A 14,780-nucleotide genomic window follows, 5' to 3' on the forward strand; every position below is an offset into this window, starting at 1 on the left:
ATCTCATTCTGTAAATATGCTACCCCCTCAAATATGGAAAGATCAAGGGGGGTCTTCTTTTAATGTTTTCACTTAAACTTTCCAATAAAGCCAAAATGATAGAATGCCGATCACTCCTTGTGCTAGCAGTAGAATTGTCATGCAAGAATCTTCCAACCCTGCTAGTTGTTAATTTTTACAATTTATTCTCTAGAAGTCACGAGACAGAACATCTTCTAGCTTTAGAGGAATTTCTGAAACACTATGGGGAAGGCAGAGAAGCTAATGACACGTTAATTTTAGGGGATTTTAACACTGGCCAATGCTGTCTTAACTGCATTTCCATGATGGAGCAGGGGATGGTTTACCAATGATAAACCACTCTGAGCACACACCATCAGGCATTTTTATAGGTCTCCTCTCGGCCGATAATACATCTGCGGCCCATAAGGACTAATGCATGCTCTAAAGCTAAACTCGAGGTATGTAGCATCAATCAGGAGTCGTAGGAAGGCCTACAAGCTCGCAGTTCTGGAGAGGAAGAAGCAGATAAGAGAACAGGCTTGGGAGCCCCTTGGTCAAGCAAGTGTCTTGGCTGACATCTTCAAATTCTGGTCCGTGGTCATTAGCCTTTTTTTCTCTCTAACACGACAAACTCAAACTTAGACTGTACAATATCTGCTGAGCACTGGGTACAGCACTTTGGAAATATCTATAGCAGCACTAATTTAGAAGAGCCTGAGGGACAAATGGTTATTAGTTTAGCTAGCACTCTTCTCCACTTTAGCGTAGACAAGGTCTATAAAGCTCTTAACTCAACATCTGCAGGCAATGCTACCGATCCAGACGGGGTACCCGCAGCCCTATATAAGGCCGACCACACCATCTGGGCAAAGATATTAGCTCATGCTATTAATGCAGTCTGTTCCTGTGGCTTTACCCCCTCGTGGGCAATGGCAGTCATCATACCCATTTTTAGGGTGCACGGGATGACCCCGCCTGTTATAAACCGATCTCGCTTTTAGATTCTGCTGCTAAAATTATGGGGAATGTGATATTGGATTGTCTAACAGTGTGGCTTGATCATTTTAATGTTATCTCTGATTTACAGTATGGTTTTAGGCGTATAGGGACACTGGATCAATGCCTTAACCTGCATCTAGTAATTGGGAAGTACACTATTGCTAAGAAGGTAATTTTACATTTGGCTTTTATGGATTTAACATCAGCTTTTGATTGTGTAAACCGGTCCAAATTATGGCTGATTTTACGTGACATGGGTCTAAGATATAGAATTGGTGGCTTTTTATACACTGCCCACGAAAACACTATGGCCGCAGTTAGATATAATGAAGACGGTGGTCTGACGGATTCCTGGGAAGTCAGAAGAGGGGTTCGACAGGGGGTACATCTTGGCCACTGTGCTGTTTACGCTTTATATTAACAAGTTAGGGGACTCTCTAATATCCAGCTGCAAAGACATCCCCAGGGCTGGCACCAAGATGATCCCTGCACTCCTGTATGAAGACGACTCAGTCCTACTTGTCAGAACAGCTGTGGGCCTCCAACAACTTTTTAATGGTTTTATAGCTTTTATGGACTTATTAGACTTGACCACAAATTTTACTAAATCACACACTATGTCTATAGGCTCTGAAAAGGCCGACAAGCTACGTTTTTCTGCAAGGGGGCTGAGTTAACTAAAGTGCCCACTTTTCCATATCCAAGGGTATTATTCGATGAACAAGGGTCTTGGTATGCGCAAAGAACATACAAAAAACGTTTTAGCTAGAGCGGCAGGGGCCACTCTGGACTTCGCAAAAAGACTGGGGTCAAAACCTTTCCCTGCCCTGCTGAAGATCTATAAAGAAAAATGCATTCCTATGGCCACATATGGGTGTGATGTCTGGGGTTACAAGGAAGTGAACGATATTCAGGGGGCTGAGAATAAATGTATGCGTAAACTCCTTTCAATCCCGCCAACCACTCCGGCAGTTATTTTACACAAGGAATTGGGGGTGGGGTAAATGTCGGACCAGATAGCGGTATCCCCGCTGCTGCGTTGGCTGAGAATCTGGGCCTATCCCACCCCAAATTTAAATCAACTTATAATCACGGACTGCACCGTGCTTGAGGGGGCTTTACACATTACCTGGTTAAAATACATAATGGAACAGACAAAATGGCTTGGCTGTCCCGACCTGTACCTGAGCCCTGAGGCTTTGGGCCAATTCGCCATCAGAGATACTAAACAGCACTTCCTGGACAAACGGCAGGGGCTCAGGGAAGAGAAGGAGTTAGCCAAACCATCCGTGAGAAGGTTTGCCACACTGAGCCTGAGCCAACAGATACAACCGTACTCACTCCTTGTTAGCAAAGTATATCATCGCTTTGTGCTGACCAGATTCCGTTTGAGTTTGGTCCACTGGCTACAGGCTGTTCCTTAAGGATATGCAAAACCTGGCACACTAAAACCCTACCCATGTGACAATTTCTCAGAGCAAGACACCCTACATTTCATCTTCTCCTGTAACTACTATGACCCCTTGTGTAGAAAGTACATACTTCCGCTGCTCAGAGATGGTCAATTTGCCTAAGTCAGGCCTGCACTATTATATCTGCAAATGTTATCTTCTCCCATGGTCTTCTTTGGCGTGGCGAGCTTCCTAACAGGGGCCATTAGACACAGGAAAAAGCTGCTGTTGCAGTAGCAAGCTTGTTTCTCCGGGTTGTCCTCAGGGCCTTACTACGCGTCAGTATGTGCACTTTATGGTATAATACATATAGCAATTGGTTTTATGCTTAGCACTGTTGCACTTTACATAATGTATACCTTGTGGTCTAAAACTTGATCCCTGAAACAATAACCCTGGCTGATTTATTGATCTGTAAAGTTATTCTTATTTTATCCATGTGATTTAGGTTTTATTAACTGAATGTACCTTGATGGAATGTCCTCTTTTTAAAATTGTCTGCTTTAATGGCCTTTAGCTGCGGAATAAAGAACCTTTTGACCTTAACCAGTCTTGACCCTGCTCCAATAGGAACAGCTTAGCCCAAACTGCCTTCCTGAACGAGACGCGAGCAACACAAGTCCGGTTTCACCCTGATTAGGGCTCCTCAGTCAGATGTAACTTTGTTCCAGTGGCATAGTGAGCACAGGATCCGCATCTGGGCATACCCTTGCCATCTAAGGTGGTACATCGAACACTCAAAAGGTTGATGGGGGGGCTAGAGGGCGCACAGCGACATGGCCGCTCTTTAGAGCTGCTCCGCCGACCGTGCTATAAATCCGTCAGTTATCCTTGCCATCCTGCCCCGCACCCTGCTGTAACTGCTGGGCACGCGGTCCGCGGGGTCTGAGGACCGACCAGATTGGGCACGGAGGACCTGAATTTGCTGCAGCGACGATTCTACGGAGCGAGATTCCGAACTGGCTCATGGCAGCGTGGCGGCTCGGGATGCGCTTGACTCCGGTGGCTAACGTAGGCAGCGGCTGGCTACTGTGGCAGGCTGCGAGTGCTTGGGGGGGGGGGGAGGGGGGAGGAGGGTGCCTGACTCCTCGGGTCTGGGGCTTCTGTGGGCGGTGGGGCCTCAAGGGCTAGTGACGGTGCTCCGGTCACTCGGTGGGGTGATTGCGGGGGCCGGGCTGACTCCGGGACTCCGACTGTGCATCTGTGAGACACGAACAAGGCGGACCCCATGGAAAAAGTTCTGGCTGTCATACAGGCCCATAATGAGGATTTATAAGCTAGATTGAGGCGCAATTGAACGCATTACGGGACTTCCAGAATCTACGAACACAGGCCGCCTTTAGACCTTCGTGGAGAAACTCCTGCGTGACATCTTTGGAGCGGAGCAACAATCCCAGGTTCTCATTGGGGAGCGCGCACATCATTGCTTGGCTGCCCGTCCTTCTCCAGGGGCTCCACCTCGTCCCATAATTGCTCGCCTTTTAAACTATAGAGACCGAGATACGGTGCTCCGTCTGGCGAGGGAAAAAGGTACCATTGTGCATGAAGGGAATACGCTTGCTTTTATCCCCAGACTTCACAATGGCGGTGCAGGAGGCTAGAAGGGAATACCAACCTGCCAAGAAGTTGTTAATGGCCGCACACATACCGTATGCCATGCTGTATCCAGCGAGGTTGCGTGTGGAAGATAATGGGAAGCACACATTTTTCACGTGCCGAAAGGCAGCACTGGATTTCGCCAAATCTGTCTCCCACCGGAAACCCCTCCCCCCCACCCCCCAAGCATGTGGAAGACGACGAGACTGCTGACCTTGGTGCATCATCAAATGGCCCGAGTTGACTCAATATTGGAACTACCTGGGTTGTGAGGGAGACTAGGTCGGGGCTTGAACACTATCATTATCTAATGGATTCTTGACTGTTCGGCTTCATGATTTTTGTACATTGTATTTTCTGCTCATTAGTGGGAGGATTTCCCGCTTGTGTCTCCAACTTGTCTGAGATTGTGGGGCTACGGATGGGTACTGCACGATAGTACGGCCAACTCCTAATTTCACCTGGAGGGAGTTTGCGCTCTGGCATCCCCCTATATGGGTGTTCCCCACAAATTGTTGTTTCCCGGGTGCTGTACTTGGGATTTGTTTCTGGGTGTTCGGGATGGCTTTGGCGTGTTGGGGTTGCTAAAGTGGGTGGGGGGAGATGGGGAGGGGGTATTGCGCTGGGGTTTGTTTTTGTGGCTACATATAATTGTTATCCGGCTGGATATTGTCAATCTATTTTTGTTCACATCTTGGTTGCGGGTAGTTTCCATTTCTTATGTGCACCGCTCTTAGCATGCACAGTACTGCTCTGACAGTTTCTTGCCTCACTTGGGACGTATGAGAGCTCAACACGCCCAAGAAAGTTAGTCAAGTAATAGCTCATTTAGAACGTCACAGAATCAATATCGCTCTCCTGCAGGAAACACATCTGACGAAAAACATTGACACGTTGGTTGGGGCTCGTTGGGCTGGTTACCACCTGGCTTCCTCCTATTCCTCCTATAGCCGGAGAATCCACATATTAGTAAAGAAAGGCCTTCCTTTTACAGCACATCTTACTCATGTTGACTCCGCAGGTCGATGCGCCATGGTGCACGGGACGCTGGCAGGCAAACTCGTTACCATTGTCAATTCGTATGGTCCCAACATAGACGACCCTGATTTCTTTGAGAGCCTTATCACAGTCCTGCGTAACTTGCCAGATACCATGATCCTATGGGAGGGGGGGGGGGGTGGGGGGGGGTGACGTTAATATCCACCTTGACCACAGTAAGGATAAATCTATTTGCAGAGCGGGGCACTCCCCTGGTGCGTCCCGGGTGGTCTGCAGTGGGATGGCAGAATTTGATTTACTCGACATTAGGCGACACAGACACACTTGAGGGCACGCACATTTCAACAGCACATGGCAGTTGGTCTCGTCTTGATTACTGGCTGGTGGGCGAAGAAGTGGCAGGCTGGGTGGTGGGGGTGGAGCATTTGCCATGTACACTTTCAGATCACTGTCCTGTTCGACTCACTATTGCTATCCCCCAGCAGGTTCCCAGGGCCTTCACATGGCGTCTCCGTCCAGAGGCACTGCTGGCCCCCATTTATCTAGAAACTATTCGAGAAGCTATTGTCCAATACTTTACTCAGAATAAGGGATCTGTCAATAGCGCTGGGGTATTGTGGGAGGGGTTTAAAGCCACTATTCGGGGTGCCTGTATCAGTACAAGTGCTGGCATTTTAAAAGATTTAAGGGGCCCAATATCCAAGGTGGAATCCACTCTGTCCAACCTTGAACGAGACTACGACCGTGCACCATGCGATGCACCTTTAGCGTCACCTAAAGAAACTATACTCGAACACACTAAACTAGCAGATGAAGAGATACGCTATGTATCGAAGCGCGCGGCAGCTTGCTAGTATGGAGAGGGTGGAAAACCAGGGCATAACTTGGCCATAAAGATTAAACATTGCATGCATCATAATTAGGACTCCCAGTTTTATGTTTTTTTTTCTTTTTTTTTGCCATTTCCGTCTGTATTTATCCATATTTATTTTTGGGACATTTTTTCTGTATTTATCCACCATTTATTTTTACCACAAGCAAAAGACGACTCCACAGCTAGTATTTTTCCACGTTTATTTAAATTGACAATTTTGTTAGTTTTCTAGTACAATATAGGCTATATTGTACTAGAATACGAATAAAAATATGGTTAAAAAAAAGGGCATGAATTGTAGGGTGGAGAGAGAAGTTGGGCTAGCTCACCCACAGCAAGGCTGTAAACACCTGCTCAAACTCTTGTTGCAAACGGCCAGGAAAGAAAAAAAAGCGTAAACTAGTACATACATGGCAGCTGAAGCTAGAGCACCTAAAAATAAGGCTTGCTTGATCACACATTGCATTCTAACGCATCTGTGAATTAGGGTCATACTTGCTTCGTCACCGTTTCAGAAAGGTCCAGCGCCAATGTAAGCACACAGACTATCTAAGAGAAGCTGCTGACACGGAAAGGAACACAGCAGTGATGTGCATGCATTTATCGTAACAGGTACACTTTGATTAAACAGCCATTTGAAGCAGTGTCGTCACTAGGTGGCACAGTGCTCAAGTTGAGAACAGTGCGACACTGGAAGTTCCAAACACTACAAATTTGCAAGTCCTAAAACTGCGCTTGCTGAACTTACATAGTTACCACCACCTTTCTTGTATTTAACTTACATTTTGAATTTCTTAAGTACAAAATGTTGACTTATGCATTGACCATCATCGCATTGAAAAAACAGGAAGTTGAAAAGCCTGTCCAGATACTACATTTTAACCACTGTTCTTAGAAAAGGTTTGCTTCACTTATACCAGCAACTATAAAAGATGTGTTGCCGTTTCGGGGTCACAACCAGTATCGCAAAACAAGTTTGCGAACTCAATGACCTCAAACTATGTCCATCTTTTTATTGAGCAGAGCGTACATAATACGTAGTCTCACAACCCATACTGCCGATCGAATGAATACCATTATCCGACTTTACATGACCAACGAGAGGCAACATTCCAGCGAGGTGGGTAATCAAGGAATGTGTATTTGAAAAGCATACATGTAACTTTGGAATCATCAGTCCGTCCTTTCAGCATATGTAGTACGGAAGAGACAGGCGGGCAATGCTGATGCATCTGTTAGCTTTCTCTCGCGTTCCTTACAGAAGCGAAGGGCCTCGGAGTTACAAGGAAATTAATGCGGCTAATGGGTGGTGTGGTGTTGTGGGCCCGGGGCCCACATGCTGATCACTACAGATGGTAACCATAGCAACAAGACGACGCCAGTGGAAGTATAGCGAAGACGAGGGAGGTTAGTAGTGAAAAACAGTCCGCATTTTGAGGGCTTGTTTTGCAAACGTGGCTCCTGTCCCTTTGCCAGCACAAAGGCGCTGCGGTACGACCGTCGTCTTTCATTTTGGTTCCATGTCCCTTTTAACCATCTCACAGTCACTGGACGGGCAAAGATCTCTCTTTTAGCCCTTCACTAGCTGTAAAATGTGCCTGTGGGGATCTACGTGTGCGGGGTCGTGTATAATATAGCATCAGGAGCACTTTCAGCCAAAAAGACACACATTTAACCACATGCCGATAAACAGATCTCAAAGTGTGATTGACCGCCAGCCGCACCCGAGTACTTAACAAGTCTTTAAAAAGACCATTCACTAGTTAACAAGGCTTTGTTGTTTTTTTTCACCCCTTCTTACCAGACTGCGGGCAGTGTCTTCAGGACCCCATGTGCTCAGTGGCTTAAACACCGAAATGTAAAGAGCTGCCTTTTACACGGGACAGCAGAATTGTTTATTTGTAAAATTGGTAGCAAAATACCCGACGGCAGCGTGGCGAAATTTGCTAGTATTTTGCCGTTTCTAAATATAAATACAGACAAAGGAAATATAGATTTCCGTCTGTATTTATATGTAAAAATCCGTAAAAACGGAAAACCGGGAGCCCTAATCATAATGTTATTACTAAGATTACGGATACGGCTGGGCGTGACTATTTCAGCGACACCGACATGCCAGAGCAGTTTAGACAAACGGATGCGAAACTATACACATCACAGGGTGATACAGCTACTGAGGACTAGATAACTAATTGTCGCAGGTAGCACTTCCCTGGTTGTCGGATGGACAGAGAGAATATCTCAGTCAACCTGTAACAGTTGAAGATATTCGCGCGGCAATAGCCGCTCTCCCTAACAAGAAAGCACCTGGTCCGGATGGATTTCCGCCTGAATTTTATAAGGCATACACTGAGGAGCTCACCCCTTTCCTACTAGAAATGTATGCGGAGGCGTACGGCTCCGGTATACTCCCCCTTCTCTTCGTGAGGCACTCATCATCACCCTCTTGAAAAAAGACAAATCACCTGACCATTGTGATTCGTACCGCCCTTTGCCGCTCATTAACACTGATGTAAAAATTTTGGCAAAGATAATGGCTATTCGCCTCCAACCGCTCATGCAAAATCTGGTGTTACCAGATCAATCTGGTTTCATCCCTACACGCTCCACCACTCACAACCTCCGCTCGTTATTTGCTCTTCTCCACACTCTCTCTCCTGACTTTCCAGCGGCAGCTGTCATGCTTGACGCTGCCAAATCATTTGATTCAATTGAATGGGGCTATCTGTTTTTTATACTTCAACGGATGGGTTTCCCCCCCCCATGTTTGTCAACTGGGTGCGTCTTTTATATGTACATCCCACGGCACCGGTTTTGGGTGGGGGAGCACACTTCAGATCCCTTTATCATTACCAGAGGCACAAGGCAGGGGTGCCCCCTATCGCCCCTTCTGTTCGTTTTGACGCTGGAACCATTGGCCTGCCTCGTCAGGCAATGTCACAGACATGCGGCTCTCACTCTGCATCACCGTCCAGTCATCATTTCCCTGTATGTGGATGACATGTTTGTTTTTTATCTGTGAGCCACACATTCATCTAGTGTCTGTGCTGCGGGAGTACATCCGGTTTGCCAGATTTTCGGGGCTGCACATAAACTGTAAACTGGTCTATATCGGTGGTACTGCCTCTAACCGTATCCACACGCCCACACGACCTCGAATTTTCTCTTGAGTGGGCAATGGAGTCGGTCAAATATCTCGGGATCTGGGTTCATCGCGATCCTGATAGAGTCCTTTGGGAAAATTATGGCACTGTTGTCACATTGTTGGAGAAGCAAATTGACAGATGGGTTCACCTTCCACTCTCACATCGTATTGCATTAATAAAAATGGTGCTGCCTCGATCCCTCTCTCCCAACATTTTTTTTTTTAAAACATTACGCACGCTCCTGCTCCGTTTGATTTGGGGCGGAAGGCAGACCAAAGTAAGCTGCCACACACTGACTCGATTATAAGCTTGGGGAATTCGGAGTGCCGGATCCCTATGTGTACTATTTGTGCGCACATGCACAATATGCGCACTTTTGGTTTACTTGAACACAATTTCATCCTGCACGTGGCAGTGGAACACTGGGATGCTCACCCCATCCCATTAAGCTCCATCTTAACATATAAAAGTAGACCCACGCCTTGCGCGACTATTAACACGACAAATCTTAGCTTCGCAGGCTGGCCGGGAAGCTACCCTTGTACTCCCCGCTACTACCTATTGCCTACCACGAGAGCCTATTGGTAACGCATGAGAAGGGGGCTCTGCACCTACTGGCTCAGGCAGGCATTGCCAAAATGCAGGACCTATAGACTAATGCCACGTTATTTACCCCGGACGACACGGCCTTTATTCAACATCAAACTCTCCTATTCACATTTACGGTACACAGACTCAAGAAAGCAGCACATGCCCACTTTCCGACGTTCCCTACGGAACCTCCGTAATCCCTTGCTTTACACACCTTGCTTACCAGTCCCACTCGACATAAACTTGTCACTAAATTATACCGCGCTCTTAGGGCAGACTGGGCCCTCCCTGCTGACAAAAGTCTGGAGAAATGGAACGCATATCTGAACCCCCACTTTCACAGGACTGGGTGCGCTGCTGTAGCCTGACTGGTGCCCTCACTTCCAACGGGAATTTGCGCATTCTACACTTTAAATTTCTTCACCAGGTATATCACACGCCACACAAACTTTTTAGACTTGGGCTACGCGACACAGATGCCTGTACACGTTGTGGAGCATTGGGGGCCGACTTCTGGCATCTGTCCTGGGGCTGTAGGCGTGTGCAGGAGTACTGGGCTCGGTGATCGCTAAACTATCTAAAATCCTTAGAGAGGAGGTGCCCTGCTCACCACAGGTGTGTTTGCTGGGTCTACTACCTTTTTTGAAAGGAGCAAGGGGCAGACTGGTGAATGTAGCGTTAATTATTGCTAAGCGATGGGTGGCAATGATGTGGAACAGTAAAAGGAGTCCTACGCCCGAACTGTGGATCAAGGAACTGATATACTACAGGGAGAACTTAGTATTATATGCAGAAGAACTGCCAGCGACCTCCCGTCCGAATGATATCTGGGAGCCTTTACTATTATATTTACGCACAGATGTTTTGTCTTCTTCTACAGCTACTGTGATTTGGTAAATAACAACTAGAGTTAATGTATAGGATGTCTGATAATTGTGATTATATGGAAACTGCCCTATAGTTGCAAGACACACTACCAGGGTTCGTGAATGTGATGTATTTGTCTTCTATTTTGATATTTTAAGCCATTCTGCTATGTAACAGATGTGAACTGTATCAGAATATGTGAAAAGCCACAATAAAAAAAATAATAATAAGGTTGACAGGAGGGCCAGGCCTGGCCTGGCCTGGCAGTTCAGGCTGGCACCAGAGTCAGACCTGGCAGCTGTCAAATCTGGTCCTTGCACACCATGCACTCAAATCATGACTCCTCTGGTACGATCCGTTTTGCAGAGCAAAGATTCTGAAGGTCGATAGTTAATACAAGTAGTAAACAATCTTGCAAGCAAAAGGAAGTTGGAAGAAAGTAGTGCACTTTTGAAGAAAGTATTTGTATCATTTAGGGCGTTCCAGGAAGGAGTGCAATACCTTTGCTGTATTGCAACATCTTCAACATAAGGTGCAGCGCATGAAGTCAAGTGATGAGGAGGAAAGGGGCCAGTCAACCTTGGGCAGCACTGTGGCGAGGCCAGTTCTTTTCAGCATTAAATACTTAAACATATAAAACCCAGGGAGATAAGTGGTTTCACCGAAATCGCATCATTTTTCAATTAAAAGCCCGGTCTCAAGTGTTAGCTTCTTAGACAGTAGACAAGGGCGGCCTTAGGCATGTGCAAGCTGTGCACCTGCACAGGGCCGCCAAACCCCAGGGACCGCCACGAGGAATCGGATACAATACATATTCGTGGCGGCCCCTGGCAGGGATTTGGCGGCCTCCGGCTTCCACTAACTTTACACTGAGTAAGATGAGTACTAAAACGAACACAGCTGCTGCATTAGTAATCAAGCAAGTTAATTTACAAATAGGAATAAATATGTGACATTATCATGAAACAAAAGGATAGCGGGTAAATACAATAGAATCGCCTAAGGTATGCCAGCAAAAAGGATGGTGACAGCCCAGCTTTTCTCGAATTTTGAAACCCTTCACAAGTCGCCACAAAACATTAAAAAATGAAATATTTATCTCAACGGGGCGGTAAGAGTAACCCTGCCCTTCTGTTCATTCTCACCTCTCTTAGAGAAGCAGGCGCCGTGAAGCAATCAGCCAGCGTGACCTATGCGGTCAGCTGACATCCATGAAACGCTGGGGTCATCACAGCTGAACAGGGTAGAGCTAAACCAGTGGCATGGCACTCCAGGCCTGCGTGTCATCCAGTACGAGATGACGGTGTCACGACCAATGCCCCCCACTCCCCCCCTGTATTTTTTCCTTTGGCACAGGGTGACCCCCAGGTCTTCATAGCTACCCAGTGGGCACATGCATTGTTCGACACCTTCAGACATTACCGCTTTCAATCGCAACAGGAGTAGTGTTTATTCTCGGTTATTTAAGCTCACGCTTATGATGAGGCAAGCAAACTAAAAGTCCCAGAATGCAAAGAGCAGAGGTACAAAAACCTAGGACTGGCTAAACGTCTCACACTAAACGCGGGTGCTGGCAGCTGTGGTGCTTGCGGGGTGCCTTCGTTTTATCCATTTGGAGAGAGATTGGTAAAGTTAAGGAAGCTTTGATTAGGCACCGTTAGCCATAGGGCTGCTGCAGAGGTCTGTGTAGAATTTGTAAATCGGGCGTTCATCTTGCCAAGGTTGCAAAAATCGGGGCACCTTAATTAAGGTAAGAAACATATTTTATTTAAACTAAAATAGAAAATATATATGTGGTATGCGCTCTGTAAGTGGTCAGGAGTTTAATTTCTGCATCAACCCGAAGCGTCATGGCCCTGCAGCAGTCTGTGCCAGTCCCTCACGTCCTGTGTCACAATGCCCTCCTGCTCCTCCTCCTAAATGTTATTGTTCTGAGACTAATTCGGAAGGGTAGGAGCAGCCGCAGGTACTGGTCATCGAATGCCTTTTCTGGACGTTTTATTAAAACACCTTCCTGAGCTCCGCCCCGCCCGGACCCCCTCTTCCGGGGCCCCCTACCTACGCTCCCTGCACAGGGCCGCCTAGAGCCGCCCCTGCAGTAGACCACATCTCCTTCCCGGTATGGGACTCGGGCACAGCTCACAAAGCCTGGTCTGAAGAGTTCAACTAATTGCCCTTGTCAAGCAGGAGCACCAGCTTAACGTGGGTTGCGGTACCACCCACTCGGCTGGCGCATTCTGGAGATTGAGAATGCTGGGAGGGAAGGGCGTGGCCCATGTGCTGTGCACACAGACGGCCAGGGATCAGAGGACAGGTGCTTCATCCATGTCCACACCCTCATGAGCAGTAGGAAAGGAACACCTGCAAATGGCGGCTATTCGGAGACATTTCAAACAGCAAAGACAGAGGGAACAGACGGAAATGTCACTCACCGTCTTCTTCATCTTTTCCACAAAGCTGTTATCTCGCACAGAGGTAGTTCTGTAGAGAGAAAGCAAACATGCAATTTAGTCTTTCTTCAACGTTTAGAATTACATCAATATTATGATGAAGTCTAAGGAAAAAGATAATTTATCATCTCTCATATCCTATTGCTACATCGCAGTCATTTAATCATCACTGTAATGACGTGTCCCGTGGGGTGAACAGACTTGTGGCCCGTGATTTACAGCGGAAAGACCAGTGCCAAGAGTGGAAAGACCCAAGAGTACATGTGAGAGAGTGAGAAAAGCTAACATGTACTCTAGAGAGATGAGGAACGTGAGAACCCTACACAGTGGGGAACCGTCCGTTCTACTGCAGCAGCACATGTGGAGGACCAGGGAATGATCTCTGAGCATCAGCAAACACGAGGGACTAATGCACCTTACAGAGACAGCATATATATGAGCGGCTGCTCTTTGATGAGGACCGGCTATCTCTACCATCTCCATCAAAACCTAGCCACCGCGTGTGCATGTGGCTTGTTCATCCCTCGCTCTGTATCCCTCTCTACATCTCCGCACCAATCAAGGCCCGGAGCATCAGATCAGAGAAGCAAGCCCAGAGGGCTGGTCAGCATCCCCAGGAGCAGCAGTGCTCCAATGAAGTACATAAAGCCACAGACCACTGATCAGCACACACAAGAAATGTCTAGCAGCCTTTCACTGAGCAGCAACTAAAAGGTTACTAGAGCACCATCACGGAGCAGTCAGACACCACAAAGTAGAATACCTGATCCCAGAGGAGGTACTCTCAAAAGGAGTATGCTGTTAGAGAGGACAGGATGCACACAGGGAAGTAGAACATCCTGACAAAGAGAATGCACACACAAGGAGAGCCTCCTTTCACAGAGGACAGCACAACATCCTCTCAGAGCAGCAATGCGTGCAGGGAAGAACATCCTGACAAAGAGAAGACACACAAGGAGATCACCATGCACAGAGAACAGCACACATACACGAGGAGTACAGCGTCCTATCACAGCAGCCATGCAGAAACAGAAGTACAACATCCAGTTTTAAGAAGTAATGTGGACCTCTGGGCACCAATCCTGACCAGGGTCATAAACGCAGCGGTGGACACAGTAATGCCAGCATCTTGGTCCACAGCCACGATGGTCCCCATTTAAAAAAAAGGATAGCCCACAATGTTACCGCCCGATTTCTTTCATCGATGTGTCGGCGGATGGTTTTAAGCCGGTTGACTGATTGGGCTGAGGAGCACCAAGTTATAACTGACGTCCAATTTGGCTTCAGGCCTGGAAAATCTACCACCGACCAATGCCTTAATTTAGATTTATTTCGGCCAAATACACAGTTGTCAGCCCTGGGACAATGTATCTGGCATTTATGGACCTGACTGCGGCCTTTGACAGTCAATCGAGGGAAATTATGGGCAATTATGGGTGGGCTCGGTGTGGACCCAGGGCTTATCAACATCTTAAAGTCCTTGCATCTGAATACCACGCTGTGGTTAGATACAGTCAGGAGGGACATATAACAGAACCCTTTACGTGCTCTAGCGGGGTCAGACAGGCTTGCATATTAGCTCCCTTTTTGTTCACAGTATATATAAACACTTTACAGGTAGACAACCCCAGGATAGGTACTCGTGGGATTCCCATTCTGCTTTACGCAGACACAGTACTTCTTGCCCGCACACCCAAAGGTCTGCAACTCTTAATAGATGGTTTTGTTACATTTATGGAGAATCTGGACTTATACCCCAATCTTGCAAAATCCTATGTTAGGGAAGTGGGGAAAAAGCCAGGTA

General features: G+C 47.1%; 1 protein-coding gene across 3 annotated transcripts in view; it reads right to left on the reverse strand.

Moving 5' to 3' along the window:
• POR (cytochrome p450 oxidoreductase) overlaps positions 1-14,780 on the reverse strand; it is a 624,051-nt gene that overhangs the window by 343,472 nt on the left and 265,799 nt on the right. For all 3 annotated transcript variants that reach the window (XM_085649617.1, XM_085649618.1, XM_085649616.1), the window contains one exon: positions 12,959-13,007. In XM_085649617.1, the coding sequence (XP_085505743.1) occupies positions 12,959-13,007 (49 nt within the window). The remainder of the gene's footprint in view (positions 1-12,958; positions 13,008-14,780) is intronic.

The sequence above is a fragment of the Triturus cristatus genome, chromosome 3_2, assembly GCF_964204655.1.
Source record: "Triturus cristatus chromosome 3_2, aTriCri1.1, whole genome shotgun sequence".
Taxonomy (NCBI): Eukaryota; Metazoa; Chordata; class Amphibia; order Caudata; family Salamandridae; genus Triturus; species Triturus cristatus.